We start from the raw sequence: 15,436 nt of genomic DNA on the forward strand, positions 1-15,436 counted from the left end.
TTTCAGGAAAACCAAACAATCAAATTTGACTTTTCAAATTTTGATGATCTGAATTCAAAACTTTAAGTGATCATGGAACCAAAGTTTCAAAACAGCAGATAAAACCAATATCTATGCTTTCAGCCTTGATCCTTAAATTGCGTAAATACTATTCAAAGATATACTTCTCCACATGCGCAAGAGAAAAATTTCAGCATTTATTTTTTCTGAAAAATTTCTCTACATTGCAAATGATGAACGACCAATTTAGCAGCCTACCAAGCTCATTGTCTATCAACAATGGGAGGGGGGGGGGGCAGTTTAAGGATTAATAAATGAAGCAGAGTAAACGAAACACTATGAAATGAAATCTCAAAGTAAAATATGAACATAAAATGTCTTCAGCCAATATAAATACCTTCTCTTTTTTTTTCATAAATTCTTTGTGTATAAGCAATAGGTATAAAATTTGAAAATAGTGTATGTATAATATATATATATTTAATTAATCTTCTTGAATGTGAAAGACGCGGTATAACAACAGATTACTTATCACTAAACCTTCTTCATATGGACATCACCTGGGACGCCACAAATCATTCATGTTGAAGTCACACTTCAAGTTCAAGTTTTTCAAATTCTGAGTGTAAAATGTAAGTTCTTGAGCTACCAACCTGCAGAGAAGAGAAAAGAGAAAGTTCCCTGTGTGAAAACTTAATTTTTATAACATTTTCTTCACGCTAAATGTCTTTAGATCTAAACAGATTTCCCAATATTTTTTCCTCTCCAAGGACATGTTTACTAAGTTTACTTAGTGTATACTATAGCATATATAATATATATTATATTTACATATTATATATACTATACTATAATATACATAGTATATTACTCATGTTTACTTACTCTCAACATATTCAACCGATTGCTGAAACAGCAAAGTTTGGTTTAATTTATCAATCTATTTTAAGTCATATTTTCAAATGTAAATGCCTAAATATTCACTGACAAAAATAAATGTGTGTCACGAAAAAGAGATAACTCGTCTCAGGTCTATCGAGGCTAAGGACTGCTGAACATTGATCAACTGGACACACTTTACTTTACATCTCAGAGAGATATCGAAGCGTCCCAAAGAATGGGTGTACATAGAAATGAATTTTTTTTAAATTACAAGTCACAACGGATCTGAAAATAACAAACAACAAGATTTCACATATACATATAGGCCTATGCAATGAGAAATCCAGAACAGAAACTTTTAACAAACATTGTCAATGGTTAATCAATCTGTAATCACGCCCCTGGGAAGATAATTACGCAATAATTTTGTTATGTATGTGGTAGAATCTGGAAATGAATTTATCCAGTCTAGAAGATAGCAATCTCATAGATTTTCAGTGTAAGTAATCATGCCAGAATAATATACAAATAACCCGCGATACATGCGCCCATCGCCTCCATGTCATTCGTGTCTGCCTGTTGCCAGTAGTCGGTGAAACAGCCGATGCTTGCCTTCTTAGCGGTAAATTATATTGTTTATTAGATGTCCATGCTACTTCTCTTGTTGGTTCATAAGGTAGGTTCTTTGAGCGTGAATGTAAAGAAAGACAGCTGAACAAGACAACTCGCTTCGCGCACAACACACAGCAAATGTGTTACCACAGTATAACGTGCATCTTGTCTGCAAAGAATAAGTTGCATGTTACGGCAACACATTTGCTGCAGTGAGAAGCAACTGAGTATACGCAACCTCAACAGAAAAAAAGAATATATGTACAGTGATGAACACATCACTTTACGAATTTTTCAGCTAACTTTTTCAAGATATTTCTACTTCAGCTAATAAGCATCTTAGTTGACATGGATGCACCCACTCACATAACACAGCCAGGTCACGAGTTGAACTTTTGCATAATCATGGTCAAAAGTTTACTGTCTTTTCAAGCCTGATTAACTTATATATGCCTTAGAATCACTTTTTCTTTTCCCATATAAAAAGCTTTTCAGAAATTATTTTGTAAAATAAATGATTAAGCAAAGTGCTAAATTAATTGAAAAAAAAACTATATTTAGTTGTTTTCAGTGCACACCTTCTATTAGTGTGAGGTTCTAAGTATGAAACTGAATGGTCTGGACATTCTAGGAGATCATCTTTTCCATTTGCATATGCGATACCCAAAAAAGAGCTGACCACATCACATACAAGGACATCTACGAACCGGACTGGGTTGTGTATATACTGTAAAATAAAAAGACCTTCAGTACCTTCATCTTCCTGTAAATTCTCCTTCATCTTAGCCTTCTCTTTCAGTCTTTTTTTTTTTTATAAATATTGCTTTTAAGTATCTTATAAAACTTGTCTTCCAATTTTTGGCCGTACCTGCAATGAATTAAACAGAAATTGTGTTTCGCCTAACAAATGTTATTCTGCATTGAATTATCTTTGTTATCCGAGGAATTACTTCACTGTGAAACATATTGCAGTAACTCCTCTTTATATCATTCTTGTCTGGAGACAAAAAAAGGGCATGATATACTCAGGGGTGGGAAGTGACTAAGTCTATTTCGGAACAGCTTTGGAGCAGCAAAATTCAGGATTCTGAGCAGTTTTGGAGCAGCAAATTCAAGATTTGGTTGGAGCAGTTTTGGAGCAGCAAATTCGAGATTTGGAGCAATTTTGGAGCAGCAACATATGGGATTCGGAGCAGATATTTATAAATGGGAGCAGTGAAATTAACAAGAATATTTTTGTTAACCCTCAACCCTTTTCAAAATAAAACTGCAGCATGTCTTTTGTTATCAAACATCTTTTCGTCAGCTTGATTTTTGTTTTTGGTGCTTTAGGCATTTGACACCTTGTTTGAAAGAGCGGCTGTCATAAAATTTTTTGTACCTGTCTATTTAAGATGATTTTTGCTTACTGACGACACTATTTGCTGCCTTGAACAGCAGCACTTCAAATGAGCTAAAAAAATTTTATACGTTTTTAATTTTTTTATACTTGGAAAGAAATTGTTGCAAAATGGGAGAGAATTTCGGAAGAATCAACTCGATGTTTGGCGATTCAGAACTCATTATCTGGCGAGATTGGCGATCTGACACTCACTATTTGGCGAGATTGGCGATTTAACGCTTGTTATTTGGCGATATTGACGATTTAACGCTCGTTATTCGGCAACATTGGCGATTTAACGCTCGTTATTCGGCAACATTAGCGATTTAACGCTCGTTATTCGGCAAAGTTTCTAAACTAACATTCGTAATTCGGCGGACATGCGCTTTTTACTCCCGGAATGAAAATTTTTTTCACGAAACATCGGGATTTAACACAATGACAATCGACTACAGTAATTTCTGCTGCTTCCAGTGACGACTTTTTTTTTTTTTTTAACGGAAACACTCGAATTTGCACTTTAAAGCTGAAAGGCATTGCAAACCATCTTCAGTTCCACGATCACGGACAATATCAGGGTTTCGCGATGGAAAGCCCGATCAGGGGCCGATAGTTTAGGTATAGTGGAATAAAACACGCTCTTCTCGTAAAGAAACGTTTCGTGGCTAGCAGGAACAAAAATTTTTTGGCGCCCTTTCCGAAATTCCGGGCATACTGAAGCAAAATTCACTATTTGGCGCAGAAAAATGCGAAAATACGCTATTGGAGCAGGATGGCGCAAGATATTAATTTTGGCGCAGTGCGGCGCAATTGGCGCAGAGTTCCCACCCCTGTATACTGAAACCGCTTTTCTTTCAAACTGCACGTGGTCCAGGCTCTTTTAGCGATTGCTGCCCGACCCCCCTCCCTCCATCCAATAAAGGAACAGGACCATTGTCTGAGAAAATTTTATTTTCTCTATAATACATATCCATACATACATACACAGTTGCGGCTGGACTTTCCAAACCTGCAATCCTATGAACTGTGTGGCATTTTTTTTCATGAACTAGAAATTCTGGTTCCAAACAATACCACATCTTTGAACATATCTCACATTTATAAATTAATTGTTCGGGTCCATTCAAGTTCATAAAAATGAGAATTGACTGCATACAAAAAGCTTCAATTAAAAAAAAACCACACAGACACAACATTCTATCAATAGAATATAAACCAACATACTACTGAAACCTCTGTATAACTGGTGATCTAGGTTCGTGTCAAATATATTTGTGTGCAGTCAAATCAAATTACAGTAAACTCTCAATAATTAAGCCATGTACCAGTCCGGCTCACTCAGTATAATCTGGTGTTTTTTAGGTGGGTTTTCTTTGAGTTATAGAAGAGAAAAACATGTCACTGCATGGCTATGAGCAAAAGTTAATATTATTTGAATGGGCTTTTCCAACTGACTTCCAGTAATGCAGAGATTTCTGCAATCTGGCACACTCTGGTCTGAAATTTTCCGGATTAGTAAGAGACTACTGTAATTGAGTTTTCTTCAACGATTTTTAAAGCATGAACTTGAATAAGCCAGAATAGAAACTTAGTGTGTAAATGAACTCTCCCTAGACATAGGAACAAAGGGTAACTCACCCATGTTGTGGACCACCATCAGTATTAACCTGGAGCCTAGTTAGATGATGTCGAAGTTTCTCTTTAAACACACTGTTAAGACGAAGAAAAATTTCTTCCATTTCATCAGCAGGGAGCAAACCATTCAACAACTCGTGAAATTTGTTTAGGTGTTTTGATATAGCTCTAAAGCATGAGGAAGGCACAGGTGCTCTCACAACCCACTAAAGGAATATAAATTTGAATAAAATGTACAGCCCTGGGAGCTTACAGTTTTTATACAATTTGGTCATTCAAAATATAGGAAGACACATAGAAAGTCTACAAGAGAAAAATATGAAATTACCTGACGGAGTTGTGCTTCAAACATATCACTGATGATGTTTTCCATTTTATTAGTTATCTCAGTCACATGATCATTATAGTCCTAAGTACATTCAATGTGTAAGAAATAACATCAGTATAGAAAAAATAGAAAACTATATTGAATATGAGAAATATTAAAATATATATATACACGCAATAAATAGAATCACCTGTATTTTCTAGATGACAATGACCCCTGATTATGCAAAGGGAACCAATCAGTATATATGTTATGGTAAATTTTATGATAAATCCAGTTGTTAAGAATAATCACTAACCATTTTGGTAAGTTTGATCAATTTTATCACATTCACCGGTGATTAAGTGTATTAATCACCTCAGCTCGTATTGATAAATATGATAAATGATCAATGAACTACCATATTTTAACATGTATTAGGAACCCAATCTCTCATATGTACGATGAATTTGGCATACAAGAAACCAGGGTTCGAGTCCCAGTGAGAGCAGAGATGAATTTTACTTTCATATATATATATAAAAAATCAATACCTTTTCATACAGCTAGTTTTCATATATATTGTATTAACAAGTGAAGAGTACATTTTTCTATACACATTAAGGCTTTGTTATCAAGGTGACCTGCCCAGAATCAATTAGATTAGGAATCAATTTACATCCACACTATTTGGGAGGGGGGGGGGGTGAAAAGGAACCTTGAGGACAAGATTAGCTTGCCATGTCTCCACCTGAACATTTTGTCTCCAGCTTGAATAAAGGAAGAAGGCATCGGTAATGTCAATAGGATGAATATACAGATATTCTGAACATCAAGATTCACCCCTTTTTTATTTTTTGCTGTAAAAGTCTTTCAGAAGGAAATTGACATGGCTGGGGGAAAAAAAACATTTTTATTGGAAATGCTGAAACATGCAAAAAAATGCTAGCCAACCAAACAATGAACCCTTAAATCCCTGATGAATAAAAACATTCTGGAAAAAATATATATGCCTCAAAATGACTAAAAATCATGAAATAAATGAAAATTACGAACTACACTAAAGGTCAGCTTTTTCTATTTTGTTATTTTGACTGGAAAATGAAATAATTTCTATCACTAACCTTGAGTACTTGATCAAAGTGTTTCATGACTATGAGTTGTTTAGTAGCAATTATACAATTAAAGTGCTGTTTGACTTTAGGGAGGAAAAACATCACAAGTTTGAGACATCTGGACGCCAGAGCTATAAAGAATAACACACAAGTGTACATGAAAGGATATAAAAATTATGTCTGGTACAATACACTTATAAGCCCTGCTTGAAACTCTAAAAAAATTTATAAATGCATTAAAGATAAAGAAATTTACCTAAATGTTTCGTGGTGATAGTCTTCAGTCCAACAAGCTGAAGAGCTCCAGCACCCAGAACAAGCTGACAAGTCCTCGAGTTAAAAATCTGAAACAAAATGGAATTTTGTAATCTGAAACAAATGGAATTAAAATTTTGATTTTTATACTCGGTAAAAAAAAAATTCTCAATGATTACAACACTTTGCTGTTTTATAACTCTTCATGTTCAACCCCGTGTTTGCTATAGTGGATCATTCAATGACCCACTTTATATAAATATAATTTTATAAACTTCAAATTATGTAAATTCAATAGACTAGAATGCTTAACAAGTTCCACCTTTGTGCACAAATTAATTTTGTTATGAAGTAGTTCACTCTGCAACCTCCAAAAACAGAAGATACTAGGTGGGCCAAGAGATTTCATCAGAGGAACAAATTCCCATTTGAAAAGTAGTTATGGAATCTTGGCTTCTAAATTAGGGAAAATGTCTCAAAAAAAAAAAACCTCACCTTAAGCAATTCAACAAGTCTTGTTGCTAGGTCTGATGCAAGCAATGGTACTTGCTCTGCACAGTGACAGTAATCCAAAACCATTTTTATGAGAATCAAAACAGTACTGAAATGAAGAATCATAAATAAAATTTTATGATTTCAGTTCACGATATTCAGTTTGATAAATCAGTGCATAACTACTAGGGAAATTATTCAATAATTGACAGAAAATCAGAGTAACACTAAAATAAAGAAAAACATTTATTGAGATAGGGTACCGTTAAACAAACATACAATCTGAATGTCTTGGAAGTGGACGTCCAAAAGAGGTTCACGAGTTTACTCTTGATTTAGACAAATTTAGTAACTACATATTTTTTTCCTTTCATGCTCATTTTGGTCAACATTAGCTTGATAAACCTATGTGTGGTAAATGTTTCTCCTCTCAAATAAATGGCATAAGTCTCTGGAAAACTCATATATTTTTCCCATCCAGATATAGACACAATTTTTAAATTGTTGATTTAATGAAGCCGAGAACCTCTATTCTGATTACCTTCACACAAACATGATATGGGACAACTTTATTTCATTGGAACATTCATTTTCATTTGGTGTAATACCAGTTTCAAGTGAGATCTTGTCAATCATACGTTTTTTTGCCACCTGAACTGATAACAAATCGTTTAATTTGAACTTACCCAACAACAACAAATTTCTCGTTTTCTATAACTATGTGAGGCTGAGGTTTCCTGTGGAAACTAGGCTGCTCATTAAGTTTCTTCAAAACACCTGAAGTAAATTGAGACCATTATAGTAAGAGTAACAATCAGTAAAGTGCAAAATATAACGTCAGGCAATGCAAAAATATAAATGTAATATTTGTATGCTTCCACTAATTACCAATTCACTTTTTATGATTTAAGCAAGTCAATGTATTGTTTCAAATAATGTATTCTAATAAAATTTATCTAGTTTCAAAGACAAATCAAAAATTTGAAAAAAAAAATATATATATATATATATATTGTAGAAATATTCTATTTATTTACATGAAATACAGACATGCTACTCCAAATTTTTACACAGCGAATTTCCAGAGGGATTGTATGAGTAGAAAAATTGTGAAAATTAACTTTTCCATATGGTACGTATTTGCTAAAACTTTAATCAGCAAAATGGGGAAATCCTGCTTTGAAAAGCCTTTACAAAAACCTTCATATTTTTAATATAAATATAAAATCAAAAGCCACCACAACAGGCAAATTGCTCAACAAGGTGGCTGGGTAAAAAATAATGAAAAAAGATTAACTTACGAAAAATAAGTAAAAAAAAATAATAATATTGGAAAAAAGCCTATAAAAAATAATGTTTTTATACTCTAAATATAGCAACCCAATAGCAATAAATCAGAAAATAAAACTAATATATATTGCCCATAAAAACATGGTTGTCATTCATATAAGTATGGATAGCTTCTCGATAACTCACACCCAGTTTACCATATTTCATCTTAAAAGAGTCTATCGTGAGAAAATTCATGACAACAGAAGTTAAGCAATTCCATGCATTTACAACCCTACCTCCCTGCAACACAACTTGAAATTGTCCCTAACTAATGAAAACTGGTTTTTCCAGAGTTGAAGCAGTTGAATGATGATGTAACAATATTTCATGATCCATCGTATCCCGATCCCATTGAAAATCTTAAAGTACTTTGATCATATCAACACTATATGTAATATTTATTATTGAGTTATTGAAGAAGTTATTTATTATGAAGTTATTAAAAAAAACGACTATGTTTTGGCACCTATTTCTGTGTAGGTGGGTTTGAATTGGCCCCCAAAAATGTTCACTTTTAGGAAGCATATACAAATGGAATTGAATTATAAATCATTAGTTTTTGTTTCATTTAGATTTCATGTATTTTTTAAATAAAAATGTGTTTCATCTGTCACCTTTAATCAGACACCTTTCATCTCAATTGGACAAAGTTATAAAAAGTAATTATTCAACCTTCAGAGAACCAAGTGGTGAAATAATATTTTAACAAAAATCTGTTGTAAATCTCTTTGGCTGATAAAAGCAAATACAGGAATGGTTAGCAGCTAGAAGTTGAAACCACTGGTCACATGAGAAAGGTAAATGTAAAGGTAGTTTCGTTTCAAAATAACATGACTGAAAAGGCTTTATTATTAAAATTATTGAAGCAAGAATGAAAGAAAACTATAGTATATTTATATAGTAAGAAACTATGGTATTTTTTGTCACAATGACAATTACATTTTTTGAGCTTTGAGTTTAATTTACATTTTGCAATTTGTGAACTGCACCCTCACTTGTTAGAGATAAATGCTGAAAACTAAAGTTGAATATCATTGCATTTAAAAATATGGAACTTTTTGTAAATGACTTCTCAGAACAGGATTCATATCTCACTGGTTGGAAATTTCAGCACACAGGGATAAAAGTTAATGCCTCTCTTTTTTTCATGTATAAAACCCTTCGGGAAATTCATGATGTTGTAAGTAACTGCACGTCATTTGAAAAAAAATTACACTGGTGTAAGAAATTAAGAGAATTTGCAGACTTGGTTGGTTATCTCTAGAACTACTGTACCAATTTTGATGAAATTTGATATGTACATACATTGATACAATACAAAACAAATAACCATTCAATAATTGTGTACACACGCATGATCGTGCGTAACACTCGTTGGAGTCGGAGAAGGTATGAAACAACGGTTGCAGAATAAACAAAAAAAAAAGGTTAATAGGGGTATGGTCCCCTCTTACAGATATATAGGTCTCGCAGCGTGATTCCATTCTTGAAATAAGGCAGTTTATCATTTCCTGTGGCAATTGGTCCCACTCGTTCAGCAACGCTGTTTTCATTCCCTGGATGGTTCCCGGAGGAGGGTTGCGAGTTGCAATTGCCCTCCCCAGAGCGTCCCAGACATGCTCTGTAGGGTTAAGGTCTGGAGATCTGGCTGGCCAATCCATCCGGCAAATATCCTCACTCTCTAGAAAATCATCGAGCAGAAGAGCTCTATGTGGCCTCGCGTTATCGTTCATTAAAATGAACTCAGGGCCAACTGCACCCCTGAAAAGGTGAACATAGGGCTCCAAGACCTCACACCAGTCACAGTGCCTCTTTCAAAGACATGGAGAGGTGTGCGACCATCCAACATGATGCCTGCCCAGACCATTAAACCTCCTCCGCCATAATGGTCGATTTCGAGGACATTGGAGGGTAGGTGGCGGGTCCCTGGTTCTCTCCATATGAACGTACGGCGAGAATCGGTGCTTAGGCTGAACCGGGACTCATCAGTGAAGAGAACGGTCGCCCATTGATCCATACTCCAATCTCTATGCTCTCTGCACCATGATAACGGATTCTCTTGTCCATAAAAGTGAGCGGGACGCAAACAGCAGGTCTTCTTGCAAACAACCCTCTCTCATGAAGTCTTTTGGAAACAGTCACCCTTGATACACGGGTTCCTGTGGCTGCATACATGTCACGAGAGAGCTGAGAAGCTGTAACACTCCTGTTACGCCTCGCTATGATCGACAAATGGTGATCTTGTCTGGCCGTCATGGCTCTTGGACGACCTTGCCCAGGCTTTCTCTCGATGGATCCGGTATCCTGGAACTGTTTCCATAAGTTACACACGACGCTGGGCATTAAATTGAACTCTCTACAAATCTGGACTTGAGATTGGCCTGCTTCTAGCCTCCCCACAATTCGCCACCTCATTCCATCATGTAAACGTTGGTGGTCACTCATTTTTACTGTTACAATTTTAAATTAACCGATTGCTGCAAAATAACACCAAGAAATTCGCTGAGGTGTGCTAGCGAACGAAATGCGTCTTAACTTACGCATGCTTATAAAGCCTGCTTCTCTACTGGCTCCGCCTACACACACGTGTTCGCTTACGTATTTGACGTACAAGATTTGCATTTTTGTCAAGAAGCAGTGGTTTTACATTCAGTTCAGTTCTTTTCATGAAATTCGATAAAATATGGAAATTCTCTTAATTTATTTCACCAGTGTATAATCAACAGCATGTTTCTAAAGTCGACAGTTGTAGAAATACCCACTGTTAAAGAAATTTGGGACAGCCTGTATATTAAAATGACATTTTATGGAATTACTGGAATTTTTTAACCATAAAATTACTTACTAGTTTTGTTACAGTTTAAATTTCATAATAAGGATGCTATTAAAATGTAACTTGACATTTTCTCAAAATCATTAGTGATTCAAATACATGAAAAATAAAAGAATGTTATACATGGAATAAGTTAACTTTCACATGAATGAATTTATGCCTCAGCTATGGCTTTTACAGCTAGCATCAAAATTACAAAGATTCTAGGATAAATGGCCAGTTACAATTTATTGTATACATGTGAAAGAATTCATATTATTTCAGTTCCTCCACTTTTTTTTTTCAGTTCCCACATATTTTAACTTTTTTTCACAAATGTTTAATAGACAGGGTGTTGATGTGTGTGTCATTTTAAAATTTAAAAAAGTATAATTAGAAGAAATAAAATCCAATTATCAATATAGTGATTGCATTCGGATTATACAACATTTTCAGACACAATATAAAAAAATGTGGTAAAATTCTTGATTTATGCAGCCACATTTAAAAAAAAAACAATTTTTTTCTTAATGTTCTAAAAAAGATACATATTGATAAATACCTTTAGAAACAATATGATCCACAAGCTCCTGAAATTCCATAGGCACATCTGCTTGCTTCCACTGCTCATTTTCTAATAGTAAACTATTCATAAAGCAAAACTTTCTCTCAGAAAAAATTATCACTACATAAATATATGCATATAAATAAGCACTGGAAATTTATTGACATTTATATATATAACTGATTTTCATGAGTAGAAAGAAAATTATATAGGCACTATGTTTCATGTTTGCTTAGAAAACAAAAAATCAATTTGAAATTACTCCAATTTTATATTTTACACCATCCCTCCACTGCCATTGTTATGCTGAGTGTGTGTGCCGATTTGAGTAAACAGACTAACCCCATAAACCTTCAGTATGAGTGAATAAAAACACGTCTTTCCCTTGAAATTTTTTCTTCCTCTATTCATGTTTACCTGAGGGAATTTATATTAGAATAATTTAGTAGACAGGACATTTAAAACTGACTAGAGCATTATCAAACTAGAAATAATATCAAATACAAGATTAAAAAACATAAAGTTACTAAAAATATTAAGAGAGCTCAAAATATTATGGGGGCTCAAACCCCAATATTTCTTTCTCTAGGTAATGGAGATAGTGGCAAATACTGAGTGGGCTTGTGCTCATGACTGGATATAAATTTTAGCCTACAATAATTCAGCATTATTGTTCATTAACATTTTTGGTATTATAGTCTGTGGTTCCACGTACACCAATATCGACAGAGTTGCAATGTCATGGACTATCTGTGCATGCATGGGGGGATCAAGACAGATGGTCACAAGTCACTGAATTATGTGAATGCCCATACAACTTGTGTGTCAATATTCAGTGTAAAATGTAAATAAAATTACAGTAGAACCTCGATTATCATCACGGGACCGAAGGATGTTCAGAAAATCAATTTTGAAACTAATTCGATAACGCAAAGGAATAAATTGAAATTCAGCAACAAATGATTACCGCCCGGCAATAAGAACCCTGATACGAACTTATTGTCAAGAAGACGCACTCCTCCTTTTCATTAAGGCACACATACAGGATCAAGATGGGTGTATTTATTTTTAATTAGCTTAAGTTAAAAAAAATCGGTTTATAATTTACATATACAGTCGACCCCCCGTATTCACGGTTTTTTTCCCTTTATTGGAAAATTTTTTGACAACACTCAGCAATCGTCATTCGCATGTTTTGTTTACAAAATTTGAGTGGTGCTTGTTTAGGATGACTCATTCTTCTAGTGCTACTGATAATGCTTTGAAAAGACAAATAAAAGTGACATAAAAACTGGACAAGAAAAATTGGATATATTGACTATGCTTGGTGAAAGTAAGTCAATACCTGCTGTGGTCCGCCATTACGGAATCAGAGAATCTATGGTAAGATATATTAAGAAAAAGGAATCTGAAATTCGTTCAGCCGTGGCTATAGCTGCTCCCGTGGCAGTCAAAACTTTGCCTACGGGATCCACGTGTTTCTCGTACAGAAAATGCTGCTTTTTGTGGATACAAGACATACAAAAAAAGGTATTCCAATTGATTTTAATATTATAACAGAAAAGGCGAAAATTTTTACTCTTCCATAAGCGAGAGGCTGGTGATACGTCTATTTCATCAAAATTTTATGCAAGTAAAGGTTATTTCATAGGTTTAAGAAACGATTTGGATCACGCCATGTAAAAATCACTGGCGATTAAGTTTCTGTCAACCAGGAGGCAGCTAGAAAATTTCTAAATACTTTGTAGAAAATTATTCAAGAGAAGGGTTATGCACATCAGCAGGTGTTTAACGCTAACAAAACAACACTATTTTGGAAGAAAACGCTGCAAAGAAGTTACGCAAGAGAAAATGCGAGCTCGTGGATTTTTAGGCAAGTAGAGATAGACTTACTATGTTGTTTTGCGCAAATGCGTATGGGTACATGATGAAGCCCACCATCATTTTCAAATTTGCGAATCCGTGAGAATTGAAGGGAAGGATAAGCCAAAGCTCCCAGTATTTTAGATGAACAATAAAAAGACTTGGACTATGAAAACACTTTTTCTGGATTGGTTTAAACAGTGTTTCGTTCCAGAAGTCAGGATGTGTACCTTGAGAGTGAATACATGCTATTCAAAGTTCTTTTGATACTAGATTGACAGAGGAGGAATTAATGCAGCTGACTGGTCCGTAAACTGAAGCGATACCAGATGAAGAAGTAGAAGACAAGTTCACCACAAGTAACACAGAGGGAGGGCTTCGCAAGCTCAAATCAGCAACAGATTATTTTTTCATAACATAGATCCCTGTATTTTACGTTCATCACACATAGAAGAATTAGTAGAGGAAGCCTTGTCAACATACTTGATGATATGAAGATGAAAAAACGGTACACGGAAATCACAATGTTCTTTCAGAAAATATCGCCAACAATCGCTGCACCCTCTTTTACATTCCCTTCTACCTCTGCGTCACCCTGCTTTTTCTCATGATGTTCAATAAACGAGATATACAAAAAAAAAACCTATGGTTTCGGTTATTCGCGGATTTACGTATTCGCGGTCACCCCTGGAACGTAACCCCCGCGAATACGGGGGAGGGGGGAAAGAGGAGGCTGTACATACTATAAGATAGTCTATTCATATAAAAAGAATTTAAAAGTAGTAATAATATTGGGTTTATTGAAAAGCAAGTATGAAATTTTTGAAAAATGGACCAAAGTAACCTATGTTGTGGTTTTTCTGATCCATACTCTTCATATTAAAACATTTTATTTTCTACATTTCACTCACCTAAGTTTAGTTTTTCTTTCTTCGTGGAATTTGGAACTAAAACGTGTGGCCTAAAACACAGAAAATAAATAAATGAAATCGTGACTGTCATCATGTGCATAACCAAACCCAAAAATAAGCCATTATACTCAGAGAGGATTTTCATTGTGTACTTGAAAGAAATAAAATCCCATAATAATTATTAATTTGCCACAGTTTTTGATTGCTAAATAAATAAAAAAAATCATGGAAACAGATATTTTTTGAATATTATGCTGAGGTGAACTCAGAAAGAAAAGTCATCTGGTCTTTGACGGGACTTTTCTTTTTGAGTTTATAAGCATGATATGGCATAATATCAAGAAATATCTATTTCCTTGATACATTGGGCTGAGAGAAAAAGCTATCTAAAAAAAATTCTTCTAATATTACTTGATTGTTGTGGCTAGACGAAAGACCTAAAAACTATCTCAAATATATCAAATTTATTCATTTATTCTCAAAAAGTAGAGAATGAAACAATTTCACTGAGAAAAAAAATTGTGCTCAATGAATTCCATTTGGATAATAAATCAAATCTGAACATGTGTTTTTATATGGCTAAACGATTGATTTTAGAAAAGTTTTTTTTTATTCTCACTCTTCATGCAATTTGCATATCTTGTGAGTAAAATAGAAATAAATCTATATCTCAGTAAAATAGCAAAAATAAACTATAATTCATAAATCAGGAAAAATGTATGTCGGAAACCCAAAAAGAATATTGCAAAAAGTATTTTCTCTCTCTTCCAACTTAGCACAACTCCAATTTATGGCCATAGGCTATTTACTGCCAAGTGAATTGTGCCATAAGTGGTGTATGTGTTGCACCCGAGTGACGTGGTGGTATGATGCTTGTCTACTACAGTGAAGGTTATTGTCGCGGTCCCAGATTCCAACCCAAGGGAAGGATACAGATATTTTCCCCTAATGAACTTGAAGCGACCACTTTCATTTCCAACCCATCTCATTAGTGACAGTAAACTGTATTACAGCGATATGGTCAGAGTTGGTGTTTGGTGAAATAATAGAAGTGGTGTGTGCATATAGCTAATATTCTGAGGATGTATCTAGTGGTCTGTTGAATTGTTTCAGACATCTTACTGGTCCTTAGGTTGAGAAACACTGTGATGGAGTTATAATCTCTCATAAGTGCCATCATGTTTCTCATATGCTGTAGTCTTTTTTTATTTTATCAAGTACAAGGGAACTGATACAGGCGTAATGAACAAATTTGTGGCTGAATGAAGATTCAT

At 34.4% G+C, this 15,436-nt stretch overlaps 1 protein-coding gene across 2 annotated transcripts in view; it reads right to left on the reverse strand.

Annotated features, from left to right (window-relative positions):
* Nucleotides 1-390: 390 nt before the first annotated feature.
* Nucleotides 391-15,436, reverse strand: part of scat (VPS54 subunit of GARP complex scat) — a 37,621-nt gene continuing 22,575 nt past the window's right edge. The window contains exons 16-24 of one of the 2 annotated variants that reach the window (XM_089245756.1): nucleotides 14,163-14,212; nucleotides 11,386-11,468; nucleotides 7,366-7,456; nucleotides 6,683-6,788; nucleotides 6,189-6,276; nucleotides 5,942-6,063; nucleotides 4,839-4,919; nucleotides 4,514-4,716; nucleotides 391-653 (exon numbers count right to left, since the gene is read on the reverse strand). In XM_089245756.1, coding sequence (XP_089101882.1) covers nucleotides 557-653; nucleotides 4,514-4,716; nucleotides 4,839-4,919; nucleotides 5,942-6,063; nucleotides 6,189-6,276; nucleotides 6,683-6,788; nucleotides 7,366-7,456; nucleotides 11,386-11,468; nucleotides 14,163-14,212 — 921 coding nt within the window. In that variant the 3' untranslated portion in view covers nucleotides 391-556. The remainder of the gene's footprint in view (nucleotides 654-4,513; nucleotides 4,717-4,838; nucleotides 4,920-5,941; nucleotides 6,064-6,188; nucleotides 6,277-6,682; nucleotides 6,789-7,365; nucleotides 7,457-11,385; nucleotides 11,469-14,162; nucleotides 14,213-15,436) is intronic. The other variant, XM_089245757.1, reaches the window with a different exon arrangement.

The sequence above is a fragment of the Pholcus phalangioides genome, unplaced genomic scaffold (genome assembly GCF_987345545.1).
Source record: "Pholcus phalangioides strain wild (caught in Gottingen) unplaced genomic scaffold, Ppha-v1.0 ptg000016l_1, whole genome shotgun sequence".
Lineage (NCBI taxonomy): Eukaryota > Metazoa > Arthropoda > Arachnida > Araneae > Pholcidae > Pholcus > Pholcus phalangioides.